The 17,327-nt window shown below is 38.1% G+C and overlaps 1 protein-coding gene across 1 annotated transcript in view; it reads right to left on the bottom strand.

The window, feature by feature from the left end:
* JMY (junction mediating and regulatory protein, p53 cofactor) overlaps positions 1–17,327 on the bottom strand; it is a 98,603-nt gene that overhangs the window by 56,702 nt on the left and 24,574 nt on the right. The window contains exon 2 of the mRNA XM_053224299.1: positions 2,385–2,558. Coding sequence (XP_053080274.1) covers positions 2,385–2,558 — 174 coding nt within the window. The remainder of the gene's footprint in view (positions 1–2,384; positions 2,559–17,327) is intronic.

The following is a 17,327-nucleotide window of genomic DNA, read 5'->3' as shown; positions in this document are numbered from 1 at the left end:
TTGATGCAGATCAGAACTATCATCTCCAGAATTTCATGTAAATAGATTCATACAGTTCACACTGTGTCTTTTGTTCAGTATTATTTTGTCAACTATTTTATGCATTCTCTGTACACCCAAGAAACAACCACCACAATCGAGATAAAGAACATTTCTATCACCTCCAAAAGATTGCCCATGCCCCTTTGCCATCCATCCCTTCACACAAGTATATACTCCTTTGTATTTGGCTTCTTTGACTTAGCAAGATGTGAGGTTTATCCATGTTGTTGTGCCTATCGATAGTTAATTCCTTTGCGTTGCTGAGTATTATTCTCTCATATGGAAATACCACATTTTGCTTATCCATTCACCTGTTGATGGTTATCCGGACTTGTTCCTTAGAGGCTGTGAAGGTGGCATGAGTATTAGTGTATAGGCCTTTTTTGTGAACAGAGGTTTTCATTTCTCTTGTATAAATAACTAGGATTTGAACAGCTGAGTCGTAAGGTATGTATACATTTAACTTTTGAAGAAACAGCCAAACTGTTTTCCAAAGTAATTTTACCAATATAAAATGTGCTAGCAATCTAAGAATTCCAGTTACTCTACATCCTCACCAGCCCTTTCAAGTGCCAGAGCTTATTAAAATGTTTATTGAGAGAGAGAGAGAGAGAGAGTGCCCCCCCCCCGCCCCCTGCAGGGGGTAGGGCACACAGAGCCAAGAGAAAATTCCAAGCAGGCTCTGTACTGACAGCAGAGCCCAACACGGGGCTCAATATCATGAACTGTGAGACCATGACCTGAGCCAAAATCACTCAGTCATCCAGACACCCCAGAATTTTTAACTGTATTTATTCTAATAGGTGTATATCTCATTATGGCTTTCAATAAGTAACTAGATAAGTAAATCAAGTCTGTAAGTCTATTTATTTTGAGAGAGAAACACAGCACAAGTGGAGGAGGGATAGGAGGGTGGGGAGAGAGACACTCCCAAGCAGGCTCTGCACTTACAGTAGAGAGCCTGATGAGGAGATGGAACTCAGGAACCTGGGAGATCATGACCCTGAGCCAACATCAGAGAGTCAGACACTTAACTGACTGAGCCATGCAGGTGCTGTCTTTAAGTGTTCTTTAAATATTTCTCCCAGTCTGTGGCTTGTTTTTTCATTTTCTTAACAATCTTTCAAAAAGTAGAAGTCTTTAATTTTGGTGAATTCCAACCTATCAATTTTTAGTTTATGGTTCAAGGTTTCTACATCCTGTGTACATGAACTTTTACCTTTCCTTCCTCCAAATTGTGAAAACTTTCTTCTGTTTTCTTGTAAGTTTTAGAACATGAGATTTTATGCTTAGGTCTAAGATGGCTTTCAAATTAATTTTTGTATAGGATATAAAGATTGAGATCGATTTCTATATAGGGGTATACAGTTCTTCTAGTAACCATTTGTTGGAAATGGTTACTCCCAAATTGCTTTCTTAACCTGATGGAAAACTAACTTACTATATAACCATGCATCTATTTCTGGGTTCTAGTCTATTCATTTGATTTACATTTCTATCCTAAGCCAATACTACAATGTCTGGAATTCTCTAGCTTTTTAATTTTTAAAAACAATTTTTTAAAATTTGGAATTCTCTAGCTTTTTACTAACGTTTGAAATCAGGTAACAGAGGTCCCTAGGTGGCTCAGTGGGTTAAGCATCCAATTCTTGGTTTTGGCTCAGGTCATGATCTCGCAGTTCATGAGTTCAAACCCTACCATCGGGCTCCATGCTGGCAGTGCAGAGCCTGCTTGGATTCTCTCTCTCCCTCTCCCCCACTCAATCTGTCTCTCTCAAAATAAATACATATTTAAAAAAAATTTTTTTTTAAAGAAATTAGGGGCGCTAAGTGGTGCAGTTGGTTAAGCGTCTGACTTCGGCTCAGGTCATGATCTCATGGCTCGTGAGTTCGAGCATCTTCTCTCTCAAAATAAGTAAAAAGTAAGTAAGTAACTAACTAAACTACCTAACATCTTCCCAGAAAAACTGTTCCCAAAACTTCTGGTAAGGAAGCTTAAGGCTACACAGTTCCCCAAGCATTAAACAGGAGGAATAGAGGGAGAAGAAAAGTACAAGAAAATGGGAGGAAGATGGGGATTTCTCAATGTATCTACAACTTTACTTTCTAGACTCTTCTCATCCCCGGGTACGTAACAGAATTGCCTCTGAGATTGTTTAAAATGAGGTGCTCAGGCTGTATAGAACCTCGATCTAGCAAAATAGAATCTCTGGGGAGAAAGGACCACCTATCAGCACTTTTAAAAAGCTCCTCTTATAATTAAGATGGATGGCCAGCCAGGCTGAGACTATAAAACAGGCAGGCTACTGTGCAGGTTAAAAAAAAAAAAAAAAAAAAAATACCTTTATCTGCTGTCTCCGTAGCATGGCAAGTTCTCTCATGTCTCGGAACGGCTGTAGTAAATACTGATATAGTTCAGTTGTGGCTTCTGCAAGGCTGCTATACGCTTCATCCTCCATTTGATACAAGTCCAGAAGCTCAACCATGCTTTCTGTATTCTTGTGCTTATCCAACAGCTGTGGAACAAGAAAGTTTTATTATAAAGAAATCTGATTATAATAGCCTATAAACATTTGCTTTTAACTCCCTCTCTTATCATCTTACAACCCGGGAATACTGAAACACAGATGGAACGAAAGGGACTAAATGCTTTTCATAACTCATCTCCATGCCCCAAGATGTGTTACTACTCAAGACCATGGCCTCAATCAGCTTTTCAATACTGCTCTCAGTATTATTCCTGTTGTATTTCCTGGGACTCCATACTATCTATCCACCTAGGCTTATACCCTTACAAAATTTTTCCCCACCTATGTCATAGCTTTCTCTGTTTTTATATGAAAAAAAAAAATGGGAGTTGGGGGAGTCACATGGATGGCTCAGTCAGTTAAGCGTCCAATTTTGGCTCAGGTCCTTCCTGATTTTGCAGTTAGTGAGTTTGAGCCCTGAATCACACTCTGTGGTCAGCACAGAGCCTGCTTGGAATCTTCTGCCTCATGCTCTTTCTGTCCATCTCCCACTTGCTCGCTCTCTCTCGCTCAAAAATAAATTAAAAAAATGTTTTTCATTGTTAATATACACAGTAGTTAGTTACCAACCCCTGGCAATATTATTTACTAATTTCCCCAAATCTCCTTGCCACTCTGCTCCTCCTCCCAGTTTGGAACATTCCCAAATTAACTTTTGATAGCACAATGTAAGAATTAGAGAACTCAGTGACTCATTAAAAAGGAGTAACATCTGAACCATAGGGGTTCCAGAAGATGAAGAGAGAGAAAAAGGGGCAGAAGGTTTATGTGAGCAAATTATACCGGAAAACTTTCCTAATCTGGAGAAGGACACAGATGTCAAAATCCAAGAAGTACATAGAACTCCCACTAGATTCAACAAAAAATGACAATCAACAAGGCATATCATAGTCAACTTTTCAAAATACACAGACAAAGAAAGAATTATGAAAGCAGCAAGGGAAAAAAAAGTCCTTACACTATAAAGAAGACAAATCAGGTTCACAACAGACCTATCCACAGAAACTTGGCAGGACAAAAACAGGAGTGGCAGGATGTATTCAACGAGCTGAATCGGAAAAATACGCAGCCAAGAATTCTTAATCCAGCAAGACTGTCATTCAAAACAGAGAGAGCAAAAGTTTCCCAAATGAAAACTAAAGGAGTTTGTGACCACTAAACCAGCTCTAGAAGAAATTTTAAGGGGGACGCTTTGAGTCGAAAAAAGACAAAACAAAAAAGACCAAAAGCAACAAAGACTAGAAAGCACCAGAGATCATCATCAGAAACACCAACTCAACAGGCAACACAATGGTGCTAAATTCGTATCTTTCAGTACTCACCCTAAATGTCAATGGACTAAATAAATGCTCCACTTAAGAGACACAGGGTATCAAAATGGATAACAAAACAAGCTGTTTAAAAGAGACTCATTTTAGACGTGTACAGTAAAAGTAAGTGCATAGAGACCCAGCTATCATGCTAATGGTTGTCAAAAGAAAGCTGGTATAGACATATTTACATCAGACAAACTAGATTTTTAAATAAAGACTGTAACAAGAGATTAAGAAGGGCATTATATCATAAGGGGCCTATCCACCAAAAATATCTAATAATTGTAAATATTTATGCCCCCAACGCCGAAGCACCCAAATATATAAATCAATTAATCACAAACATAAAGAAACTCATTGTGGGGCGCCTGGATGGCTCAGTTCGTTGGGCAACTGACTTCAGCTCGGGTCATAATGTTACGGATCATGAGTCCGAGCCCCGCGTCGGGCTCTGTGCTGACAGCTGAGAACCTGGAGCCTGCTTCGGATTCTGTGTCTCCCCCTCTCTCTCCCCTTCCCTGCTCACGCTCTGTGTCTCTTTGTCTCTCAATAACAAACATTAAAAAAAATTTTTTTCAATAAAATAAAAATAAAGAAATTCATTGATAATAATACAATAACAATAGGGGACTTCAACACTCCACTTACAACAATGGACATATCATCTAAGCAAAAAATCAACAAAGAAACAATGGCTTTGAATGACACACGGGACCAGATGGACTTAAGAGATATATTCAGAGCATCTCATCCTAAAGCAGAATACACATTTTTTGAGTACACATGGAACATTCTCCAGAATAGATCACATACTGGTACACAAATCAGCCTCAACAAGTACAAAAAAATCGAGACCATACCTTACATGTTTTCAGACCACAACGCTGTGAAACTCGAAATTAACCACTAGAAAAAATTTGGAAAAACCACGAATACTTGAAGATTAAAGAACATCCTACTAAAGAATGAATGGGTTACCCAATAAATTAAAGTGCAAATTAAAAAGTACATGGAAGCCAATGAAAATGAAAACATGACAGCCCAAAACCTCTTGGATGCAGCAAAGGTGGGCATTAAGAGGGAAGTATATAGCAATCCAGGCCTTCCTAAAGAAGAAATAAAGGTCTCAAATACACAAACTAACCTTACACGTAAAAAAAAAAAAAAAACTGGAAAAAGAAGAGCAAATAAAGCCAAAAAACGAGCAGAGAAAGAGAAGTAATAAAGATTAGAGCAGAAATCAACAATATCAAAAACAAAAACAAACAAAAACCAGTAGAACACATCAATGAAACCAGGAGCTGATTCTTTGAAAGAATTAACAAAATTGATAAAACCCTACCCAGTTTGATCCAACAGAAAAAGGAAAGGACCTCAATAAATAAAATCACGAATGAAAGAGGAGAGATCACAAACAACACTGCAGAAATACAAATGATAGTAAGAGAATATCATGAGCAATTATATGCCAAAAAATTGGGCAATCTAGAAGAAATGGACAAATTCCTAGAAACATATGAACTACCAAAACTGAAACAGGAAGAAACAAAATTTGAACAGACCCATAACCAGTAAAGAAACTGAATCAGTAAATCTCCAAACAAGAGTTCAGGGCCAGATGGCTTCCCAGGGGAATTCTACCAAAAATTTAAAGAGGAATTAACACCTATTCTTTTGAAGCTGTTCCAAAAAAACAGAAATGGAAGGAAAGCTTCCAAACTCATTTCTACGAGGCCAGCATTACCCTGATTTCAAATGCAGACCAAGACCTCACTAAAAAGGGGAAATACAGACTAACTTCCCTGATGAACATGGATGCAAAAATTCTCAACAAGATACTAGCAAAACGGATCCAATAATACACTAAAAGAATTATTCACCACGATCAAGTGGGATCTATTCCTGGAATGCAGGGCTGGTTCAGTATCTGCACATCAATGTGATACACCACATTAATTTTAAAAAAGGTTAAGAACCATATGATCCTCTCAATAGAGAGTGAGCATTTGATAAAATCCAGCAAGCTTTCCTGACAAAAACTGCTGATAAAGTAGGGAGAGAAGGATCATACCTCCAGATCATAAAAGCCATATACAAAAGACCCACCACTAGTATCATACTCAATGGGGGAAAAACAGAACTTTCCCCTAAGGTCAGCTACACCACAGGGATGTCCACACTCGTCACTGTTATTCAACATAGTATTTGAAGTCTTAGTCTCAGCTATCAGGCAACACAAAGAAATAAAAGGCATCCAAATCATCAAGGAGGAAGTCAAACTTTCACACTTCGCAGAAGACATGATACTCTATGTGGAAAACCCAGAAGAGTCCACCCAAAACCTGCAAGAACCAATACATGAATTCAGCAAAGTCGCAGGATATAAAATCAGTGTACAGAAACTGGTTGTATATCTAAACAATGATGAAGGAGAAAGAGCAATCAAGGAACTGATCCCATTTACAACTGCAGAGCCTCAGGCTACTCAGCTTTCTAGACTACTCACTCCACAAAGACTGACTACTGTGCAGAGTTACACCGGTAGTGGACAGCAGAAGAAAATCCTAACTTCAATTTCCAGGACTAGCACAGGTCCTCTCTCATTCTCCATTGTGCCTGTTTTGCCCTTCCTCTTTTTCATTCCCTTTATCTGCCTGGGCCTTCTTGGCATCACTTAGCACAGTAACTAAAGTTACTACAAGAACTAAAGTTAGGTTTGGAGGCATCTGGCTGACTCATTGGAGGAGCGTGTGACTCCTGATCTCAGGGTTATGGATTTGAGCCCCATGTTAGGTGTAGAGATTACTTTAAAAAAAAAAAAAAAAAACAAAACATAAACTTTAATTTTTTTAAATGTTTATTTTAATTTTGAGAGAGGCAGAGACAGACCATGAGCGGGGGGGGGGGGGGGGGGGGGCACAGACAGACGAAGACACAAAACCCGAAGTAGACTCAGATGGGGGGGGGGGGGGGAGAAGGGGGCTTAACTTGGGAATGGGGAGATCATGACCTGAGCTGAAGTTGGATACTTAACTGACTGAACCACCCAGGTGCCCCTACACTTTCTTTGTTTTATCTCCCTGAGTTCTACCAGATTCTAAATGAAGACTGGCCAAAACCCTTGTGTTTCTGGCAGAGAATGAGTAGTGTGGCCATTCTGCAATATGCTCAGGGATCATTCCATCTTAACAAGGCCTGTCCTCAAGAAAAACTATTTTACCATAGCCTTATGTACTAGGGTTTCACCAGACCCTAAATGACTTAGGGAAGAGAAATGCTCAACTCCTGTCTCACTAAGGAGTGGGGGTTGAGAAGTGGGATACTGAGGAGCACTTGTGAAAGTAATAGTCCCAGGGTACAGACAGGTTAAAAAGTATTCATAAGTCTGTGATTAGCACTTCCCCTAATTCGTTAACGTTGCATCAGCAGACCTCCCGTGTAAAAGGAGAATAAAACCAAAAAAATTTCATACCTTAGGTTTTTATTTAAGAACTAATTAAGTGTCTGACTTTGGCTCAGATCACAATCTCACGGTTTGTGGGTTCAAGCCCCGCGCCGGGCTCTGTGCAAACAGCTCAGAATGTGGAGCCTGCTTCAGATGGTCTCTCCCCATCTCTCTGCTCCTCACCTGACTCTCTCTCTCTCAAAAATTAACAAACATTTAAAAAATTTAGAAAAACAAAATTACAGGGCATATTAGAAGTACAGTTTGAAGACATAAAGCAAGCATCAAGACCATATGCACGTATAGCAGGGATATGGGAACTATCAGACTGGGAATTGAAACTATAACTTATCTGCTAAGGGAACTAATGGAAAGGCAGACAACATGCAAGAATGAACATATGAAATGTAAGCAGAGAGTTGGAAATACTAAGAATCAAAAGGAAATAAAATGAAAAAATACCTTTGGGGTACCTAGGTAGCTCAGTTGGTTAAGCATCCAACTCTCTTTTTTTTTTTTAATTTTTATTTATTTTGAGAGAGAGAGTGTGAGCAGAAGGACAGAGAGAGACACACACACAGAATCCAAAGCAGGCTCCAGGCAACTAACAGATAATAGTTTGCTCAAAATAGTAGCCATAATATATCCAGCAATTACATCTTATGCATTAATAAGATGGAAAAAAAAAAAAAAAAAAAAAACCCCGACAGAAATGTCAAAAGGGACAGGAGGGAAGAACTGGGAACACCTTGTTACCAGGAACCTGTGCTACAATATGAAGTGCAACAGCACTATTTGAAAGAAAGCTTAGTTAGTATTGCAAATGTATATCCCAAAATTGAATGCAAGCACTAAAAAAAATTTAAAAAAGTATCACAGATATGTTAAATTGAGGATATACTAATTGATAAAAAACCAGAATATAAAATGCTTAATTAATACCAGAATGCTCAAAGAGTGGAAGATGGATAAAAGAAAAAAACAACATGGCAATAAACAGAAAATAGTAACAGGATAGATATTACTCCAACTGTATCAATAATCATTTTAAACATCGATGTTCAAAATACACCAATTAAAAGACACTGTCAGGTGAATACAAAAACAAGATCCAACTATATATTGTATAGAAGAAACTCACTTTAAATACACACACAGATAGGTTAAGGTGATAAAAACATACCATGCTAACACTAATCAAAAGAAAGTTGCAGTAGTTATATTACTTTCGACAAAGCAGACCTTGGAGCAAGGAAAATTATCAGAAAAAGGAGATCGGATAGAACTACAAGGCTATGATACTTGGAGACTTCAAGACCCCTTTATCAATAATGGACAGAGCCAACAGTCAGAAAATCAGTAAGGATATAGGTGAACTCAACAGCACCATGAATCAACTGGACATAATTGACATCTATTAACTACTTCATCCAACATATTCTTCTTGAGCTCACATGGAACATTCATCAAGACAGATCACATTCTGGGCCTAAAACACACCGTAACAAATCTGAAAGAAGTCACATGAAGTATGCTCTCAGACTAAAATGAAATTAAACTAGAAATCACTAACAGAAATATTGCTGGAAATCCCTAAAATACCTGTAAATTAAAGAACATAATTTTAAACAGTAGCTGGATCAAAGAAAGTCAAGAGAAATTTTAAAATATTTTTAACTAAATGAAAACAATTTATCAAAAATTCTGGGATGCATTAAAGGTGCTTAGAGGAAAGTTAATAGCACCGAATGCATATATTACAAAAGCCTAAATCCAATAATCTAAGCCTTCACCCTAGAAAACCAAAAAAGCAAATTATAATTTCAAGAGTACAAAAGAATAAAATTTAGAGTTTAAATCAGTGAAATTAAAACGGGGAAATCAATAGAGAACAATGAACAAAAAAACTCTGGTTCTTTGAAAACATCAATAAAGTTGATAAACCTTTATCAAGGTTAGCAAAGAAAAAGAAAACAGTTAGTAGAAAAAGGGACATAACTACTGCTGCCATGAACTTTAAAAGGAATACTAAGAAGATCTCTATGCCCACAAATTCAACAACCTAGGTGAAATGGATGAATTCCTTAAAAGATACACTCTAATCATAAAACTCACACCCAACAACAGATAATCAGAATAGACCTATTACGTACTCTAGAAGTTGAATTTATAATCAGTAACCTTCCAAATTAGAAAATACCAAGTCCAGACAGGTTCACTGGTAAATTCTCCCAACCAAAACATTACGAGAAAACTATAGATCAACATCGCTTATGAATGTAGATGCAAAAATCCTCAACAAAGTATTAGGGAGGTATATCCAACACTCTATAAGAAGATTATATATTACAACCAAATGTGATTTATTACAGGTATGCAAGACTGGTTCAATATTTTATTTTTTTTTAATTTTTTTTTTAACGTTTATTTTATTTTTGAGACAGAGAGAGACAGAGCATGAATGGGGGAGGGTCAGAGAGAGGGAGACACAGAATCCGAAACAGGCTCCAGGCTCTGAGCTGTCAGCACAGAGCCCGACGGGGGGCTCGAACTCACGGACTGCGAGATCATGACCTGAGCCGAAGTCGGCCGCTTAACCGACTGAGCCACCCAGGCGCCCCAAAGTTCAACATTTTAAAAAAACAAATCAATGTAACCCATCACATTACAGTCTAAAGAAAAAAAAATCATATGACATCAATAGATGCAGGAAAAGTAGTGGAAAAAACCCAGCACCATTCATGAAAAACACCACTAGCATACTAGGAATATAGGGAAACTTCCTTAATTTGATAAAGAACAACAAAAAACCTAGAGCTAACCTTTTTAACTGTGACAAACTAGATGCTTTCCCATAAGGGACAAGGCAAGGATGTCCCCGCGCATCATTCCTATTTAACATTGTACTGGCAGTCCTAGCTAATGCAATTAAGGAAAGAAATAAAAGGCATACAGATTAGGAAGAAACAACTGTCTTTATGTGGATGACATTGCTGTGTAGAAAATCCAAAGGACGAGACTAAACAAAAACAAAACCAAAAAATTCCACAAAACACAAAACCTTCCACGTATCATTTATATTAGCAATAAAAAAAATGAAATACATATCAATCAATGCACAAGATCTGTATGAGCAAAGTTACACAACTTTGATTAAGGAAATCAAAGATCAAGACAAATGGAAAAATATTCCACATATATGGATTGGAAGATTACTGTTGTCAAGATGTCAGTTCTTTCCATCTTGATCTATAGACTAAATGCAATGCCAATCAAAGTATCATCAAGTTATTTTGCGGACATTAATACGCCAATTCTATAGTTCATACAGAAAGGCAAAAGACCCAGAACAGCCAACCCAATATTAAAAAACAAAGTCAGAGAATTGACACTATACAACTTCATTAGTCACTAGAAAGCTACAGTAATCAAGACAGTGTGGTAATGAAAACACATCAACAGAGGAGAGTCGAAAACAAACCCACAGTCCAGTAAACTTTTGACAAAGGAGCAAAGGCAATTCAATGAAGAAGAGTCTTTTCAACAAATGGTACAGAAACAAATGGGCATATACATGCAAAAAGGGGCGGGGGGACCTTATACCTTGCACAAAAATTAATGCAAAATGGACCATGCAAAACTATAAAACTCCTAGAAAATAGGAGAAAATCTTGGTGACCCTGGGTTTGACCAATGTTTTAGCCATAACACTAAAAGTATAATCCATGAAGAAAAAAATTATTAAGCTAGACTTTACTAAAACTAGTAACTTCTACAAAAGACATACAAAAGAATGAAAACACAAGCTACAGACTGGGAGAAAATGCTTGCAGAATACATTTCTGATAAAACACTGTTAAGCAAAATATACAAAAAAAACCTCCCAAACTCAACATTAAGAAAGCAACCCAGCAGTTTGAATAGTGGTGCGATTAAGTAGAAGGTGGGACCTCCCTGGCTATCTGACTAGTCTTTTCTCTGCCTTGTTTGAGCTTGAGCAGAATTTGAGATGGTAAGGCTGGGAAGGATTCCAGAAAGGCCAAGACAAAGGTGGTACCTGAATTGGCAGGAAATGCATCAAAAGACTTGAAGGTAAAGCGTATTACCCCTCATCACTTGCAATTTGTTATTCGTGGAGATGAGGAATTCTCTCATCAAAGCTACAATTGCTGGTGGTGGTGTCATTCCACACATCCACATATCTCTGATTGGGAAGAAAGGACAACAGAAGACTGTTTCAAGGATGCCTGGATTCCTTATTATCTCAGGACTCTAAATATTCTTATCTGAGGACTCTAAATACTCTTAATAGCTGTCCAGTGTTGGTGATTCCAGTGGACTGTATCTCTGTGAAAACACAATTTTGCCTTTTTGTATTGAGCAAGTTGGAAGTTTAATTAGCTTTCCAACCAACCAAATTTCTGCATTCGAGTCTTAACCATCCATATTTAAGTGTCACTAGGGTTTCAAAGAAGCTACTGATTCTGAAGTAGTGGGTTTTGATTGAGTTGACTGTTTTTAAAAAACTGTTTGGATTTTAATTGTGATGCAGAAGTTATAGTAACAAACATTTGGTTTCGTACAGACATTATTTCCACTCCAGTGGATAAGCTCAATAAAGGTCATACCCCAAACTTTAAAAAAAAAAAAAAAAAAAGGCAACCCAATTTAAAAATGAGCAAAAGATCTGAAAACATCTCAGGGCACCTGGGCGGCTGAGGTGGTTAAGTGTCTGGCTCTTGGTTTCAGCTCAGGTCATGATCTCACAGTTTGTGGGTTCAAGACCCATTTTGGGCTCTGTGCTGACGCTACAGAGCCTGCTTGGGATTCTCTGTCTCCCTCTCTCTGCCCTACTCACATTGTCTCTGTCTCTCTCAAAATAAATAAATTAAAAAAGAACTTCCAAATTAAAAAATAAAAAAATCTTAAAAAAAAAAAGATCTGAAGATATCTCATCAAATAAGATATACAGATGTCAGGTAAGCAGAGGAGATGTTCAATATCATACTATCATTTGGGATCTACAAATTAGACCAGTGAGATGCCACTACAGATCTGACAACACCAAATACTGGCAAGGAGGTGGAGCAATAAGAATTCCCACTCACTGCTGGTGGTAATGTATTATCATCTGTTTTTAGACATGTGCACATCAAGGATTATTAGATCTTCTTAGAGAATTAACCCTTTCATTATTATGTAATTCTCTTGATCCTTCATAATTTTCCTTGCTCCAAGTCTGCTTTGTCTCAAATTAATATACCTACTTCACATTAACATAGCTACTTTAGCTTTCCTTTGGTAAGTGGTAGCATGGTATTTCTTTCTTAGAAAACTAAATATATTCTCACCATATAATCCAGCAATCCTGCTCCTTGATATTTACCAAAATGAGATGAAAACCTAAATCCAAACAAAACCTGCACATAAATATTATAGGAGCTTTATTCATAAATGGAAACTTCGAAGCAAGAGGTATCTTCCAATAAGTAAATGGATAAACAAACTGCAATACATCCATATACTGGAATACTCATTCAACAATTTAAAAAAATGAGCTGTCAAACTACAAAGACAGGGAGGAACCTTAGATACATACTGGTAAGTGACAACAAGTCAATCTGAAAAGGCTACATATTGTCTGATTCCAATTACATGACATTCTGGAAAAAGCAAAACATGGAGACAGTAAAAAATAATAATAATAACAATAATAATAATAATCATCATCATCATCACTACTTGCCAGGAGTTGGAGATGTAGCACACCCCAATGAATGAATAAGGGAAACATGGTATTTTCAGAGCAGCAAAACTGTTCTTTCTGTATAATATTGTAATGGTAGATACAGACATTCTGCACTTATCAGAATTGCATAACACAAAGAATGAACTCTAATGTAAACTATGCACTTTAATAACAGGGGAGACTGTGGACAGGTGGGGAATAAATGAGAACGCTATTTTCTGCTCAATTTTTCAGTAAACCTAAAATTGATATAAAGCAAAGCCTATTAATTTTTAACTGATACAAACCTTTTTTTTTTGAGACAGAAAGCCAAAATCAAGTTGGATACTCAACCAACTGAGCCACGAAAATACCCCCAAAGATAATTTTGTATTTCACCGTATGTGTGCTTATTTTTAAAGTAAAACAACAAAAAAAAAGATTTAAAAATAAATTCATAATAACCTATTAACACTGATTTTCATCTCTGCTAAGTCCTATTATTTCATAAGATGATCAGATCAATGTCTTTTTCTGCTTTGTTAACAAGTCGTTTTTACTTGTTTGGTTTTGTTAGTTTGTTTTAATATAAGTCAACTAGAACAAAAAGAATCAACTCAGATATCAGTGACTAAACCGGTAACATATATGGGGCACCTAGGTGGCTGAGTAACTTAAGCATTCAATTTTGGCTCAGGTCATAATCTGTGGTTCCCAAGTTTGAGCCCCACGTCAGGCTTTGTGCTGACAGCAAGCCTGGAACTTGTTTCAGATTCTGTATCTCCCTCTCTCTCGGCCCCTCCCCACCTCAAAAGTAAACAAACATTAAAAAAATTAAACTGATAATATATAAATGATTTAAAGATGTGGAAAGAAGCCAGGCCAAGTGGGATCTTGCTTTATGCTGAAAGCGAAGAGCTATCATTAAAGGTTTTTTGTTTTATTTTTCCCTCTCAAGACCTCTCTGGTTACAAGAAAATATCAGGGAATACTTTCCCAAATAAAAGAACCTTATCTGTGCTCTGCATGATGAAAAGACAAACGAGACAAAGTGGGAAGGGAAGACTGGGTCAGAAAGACAGAGAGGAACGTCCATGGAGACCATAAAACATGGTTAACAAACTGGAGAATAGAAGGGGAGAACACAATGGAAGAATTCTCGAGACACTAACAGACCCGGCCTGCCTTGAGTTATACAACGACAGTGAGAAAATATTGGAAGGGGGCACCAGTGTGCATGCAGAGGGATCAGTTCACAGGCTCCTAGATGAGTCCATGAAAGTTGGTGGAAGCTTACATTTTGGGGTAGAGAAAAACAAGATTCAAGAAATGCTTTGGAGATAAAAATCAACAGTACTTGGGCAAAGACTACTAGGCTTCTGACACTAATTGAGACAAACAAAGGAAGAGAGACAAGTTTTTAGAGGCAATGATTAACAGATTCAGAGACACTATATCCAAATTGTTTTAGATATGCAAGAGGAAAGGTCATATAGGGGATGTACAACATCCAAGATAAACTATCTTTAAGAGGTCTAAAACCTAGGAGCACCTGAATGGCTCAGTTGGTTGAGCGTCCGACTTTGGCTCAGGTCATCATCTCACAGTTCATGGATTCAAGCCCGGCATTGGACTCTGTGCTGACAGCTCAGAGCCTGAAGCCTGCCAAGGATTCTGTGTCTCTCTTTGTGCCCCTCCCCTGCTCGTGCTGTCTCTCTCAAAAATAAACATTAAAAAAATTTTAAGTCTAAAATCTAAATAGGGAAGCAAAGCAACAGATATAAAAGTAAAATACTGATTATTAAAGACAGTAAAATTTTAGAGAAAAGATGGATTAGGTAGAGGAGGCTAGAGCAGTTGGAAAACGTGTTCTAAAGCTAGGATTTGAACTGGGTCTTGAAGGATGAGAAGTGCTGGGTAGGTGAAGGAGAGCAGCCCAGACTTGAGAAATCATGTGAATAAAAGCATCTCAGATGAGAATTCTGGGTAGGATGAATGAGGTAACCAAGTGTTATGTTCCCTGAAGTCTACCTAGAAAGTACACATGAGGGAAAAGAGCATCACACTGAGTCTGTAAATGCAGCACATTCCAATGAGCAGTGAAACCATCTATGGAATAGGAATAAAGAATGTTGTCTGTGGTCAATTCGCTCTCTTTAATTTTTAGTTGGCAGACTTCAACTTAGCTAAATAATCATATTTGAATGATGGTCATTTAGTACCTTGGTACTCAAAATATGCTCTGTGACTAGCAACACCAGCATCATGTGCAAACTTTTTAGGAATACAGAACCCCAGGGTCTACTCCAGATCCACAGAATCAGAATCTACATTTTAGTTAAGATTGTCATGTGTTGAGCATGCACACCAAAGTTTGAGAAACTCTGCTTCCGTAACACCTTAATATACCCATATTAACAACATGAGGCAGAAGCATAAGTGAGCGGCAGGGCCGGCTGATGCTAACAAGGCTGAGAGGCTGTTCACAGAGCAAGTTGAAGGTGAATGCCAGAGGAATTTAGATCTCAGCTAAAGAGTATTCCAGTAACTCAACTTTCCACAAGTGGACCTTCAGAAAGTCATGATCTTCTTCAAAAAGATCTTCCTTGTGAGAAAAACAAACTTTTGCCCAGTTATCCTCTTGAATTACCAGAATAAAATCTCCAGTTCAACCAAGATAAAATGAGTTTCCCAAACTCAGAGAAACATGTGGGATCTATTTGCTCCACCATGATTACAAATGGAATTCAAGGCAGGATAGTGGATTCAGCCTCTTCCATTTAAGATCAAACCTTTCACTGACGATTTTGAGGGGTAATGATGAGACTACTGGATTTGAAGATATTAATGACCCATCAGAAAGCTAACTAATGGCTAACATTAACAACTCAGGCAACAACAGATGTTGGCAAGGATGCAGAGAAAGAGGATCTCTTTTGCATTGTTGGTGGCAATGCAAGCTGATGCAGCCACTCTGGAAAACAGTATTGAGGTTCCTCAAAAAACTAAAAATAGAACTACCCTACGACCCAGCAATTGCACTACTAGGCATTTATCCAAGGGATACAGGTGTGCTGTTTCCAAGGGACACATGCACCCCCATGTCTATAACAGCACTATCAACAATAGCCGAAGTATGGAAAGAGCCCAAATGTCCATCGATGGATGAATGGATAAAAAAGATGTGGATACACACACACACACACACACACACACACACACACACACACACACTGGAGTAGTACTTGGCAATCAAAAAGAATGAAATCTTGCCATTTGCAACTACGTGGATGGAACTGGAGGACATTATGCTAAGTGAAATTAGTCAGAGAAAGACAAATAACATATGACTTCACTCATATGAGGACTTTAAGAGACAAAACAGATGAACCTAAGGGAAGGGAAGCAAAAGTAATATAAAAACAGGGAGGGGGGGGCGCCTGGGTGGCGCAGTCGGTTAAGCGTCCGACTTCAGCCAGGTCACGATCTCGCGGTCCGTGAGTTCGAGCCCTGCATCAGGCTCTGGGCTGATGGCTCGGAGCCTGGAGCCTGTTTCCGATTCTGTGTCTCCCTCTCTCTCTGCCCCTCCCCCGTTCATGCTCTGTCTCTCTCTGTCCCAAAAATAAATAAAAAACGTTGAAAAAAAAAATTAAAAAAAAAAACAAAAACAGGGAGGGGGACAAAGTATAAGAGACTCATAAATATGGAGAACACAGGGTTACTGGAGAGGGTGTGGGAGGGGGCATGGGCTAAATGGGTAAGGGGCATTAAGGAATCTCCTCCTGAAATCATTGTTGCACTATATGCTAACTAATTTGGATGTAAAATTTAAAAAATAATATAAATAAATAAACAAATAAATAATGAACTAATGGGAGAATCACACTTGATGATGGAATGTAAACTTGGTTATCTGTCGTCTATTGTGCCATTCATGAAAACAGAGGGGCAGCATCTTGCTTGTGTTCACGTACACAACATTAAAACGGAGACACAAGAAAAAATGAACAATAACATGAGGTTAAAAGTCTCTGTAGTTATACAGACAATGGCAGATCTATTTTTTTTTTAAGGTTTTATTTTATTTTTTTGAGAGACAGATCATGAGCAGGGGAGGGGCAGAGAGAGAAGGAGACACAGAATCTGAAGCAGGCTCCAGACTCTGAGCTGTCACCACATGGCCTGACATGGGACTCAAACCCACGAACAGGGTATCATGACCAAAGCCGAAATCAGACACTCAACCAAGTGAGCCACCCCCACGCCCCTAA

The sequence above is a fragment of the Acinonyx jubatus genome, chromosome A1 (genome assembly GCF_027475565.1).
Source record: "Acinonyx jubatus isolate Ajub_Pintada_27869175 chromosome A1, VMU_Ajub_asm_v1.0, whole genome shotgun sequence".
NCBI classification, from domain to species: domain Eukaryota; kingdom Metazoa; phylum Chordata; class Mammalia; order Carnivora; family Felidae; genus Acinonyx; species Acinonyx jubatus.
This window is presented reverse-complemented; position numbering and strand designations above follow the sequence as displayed.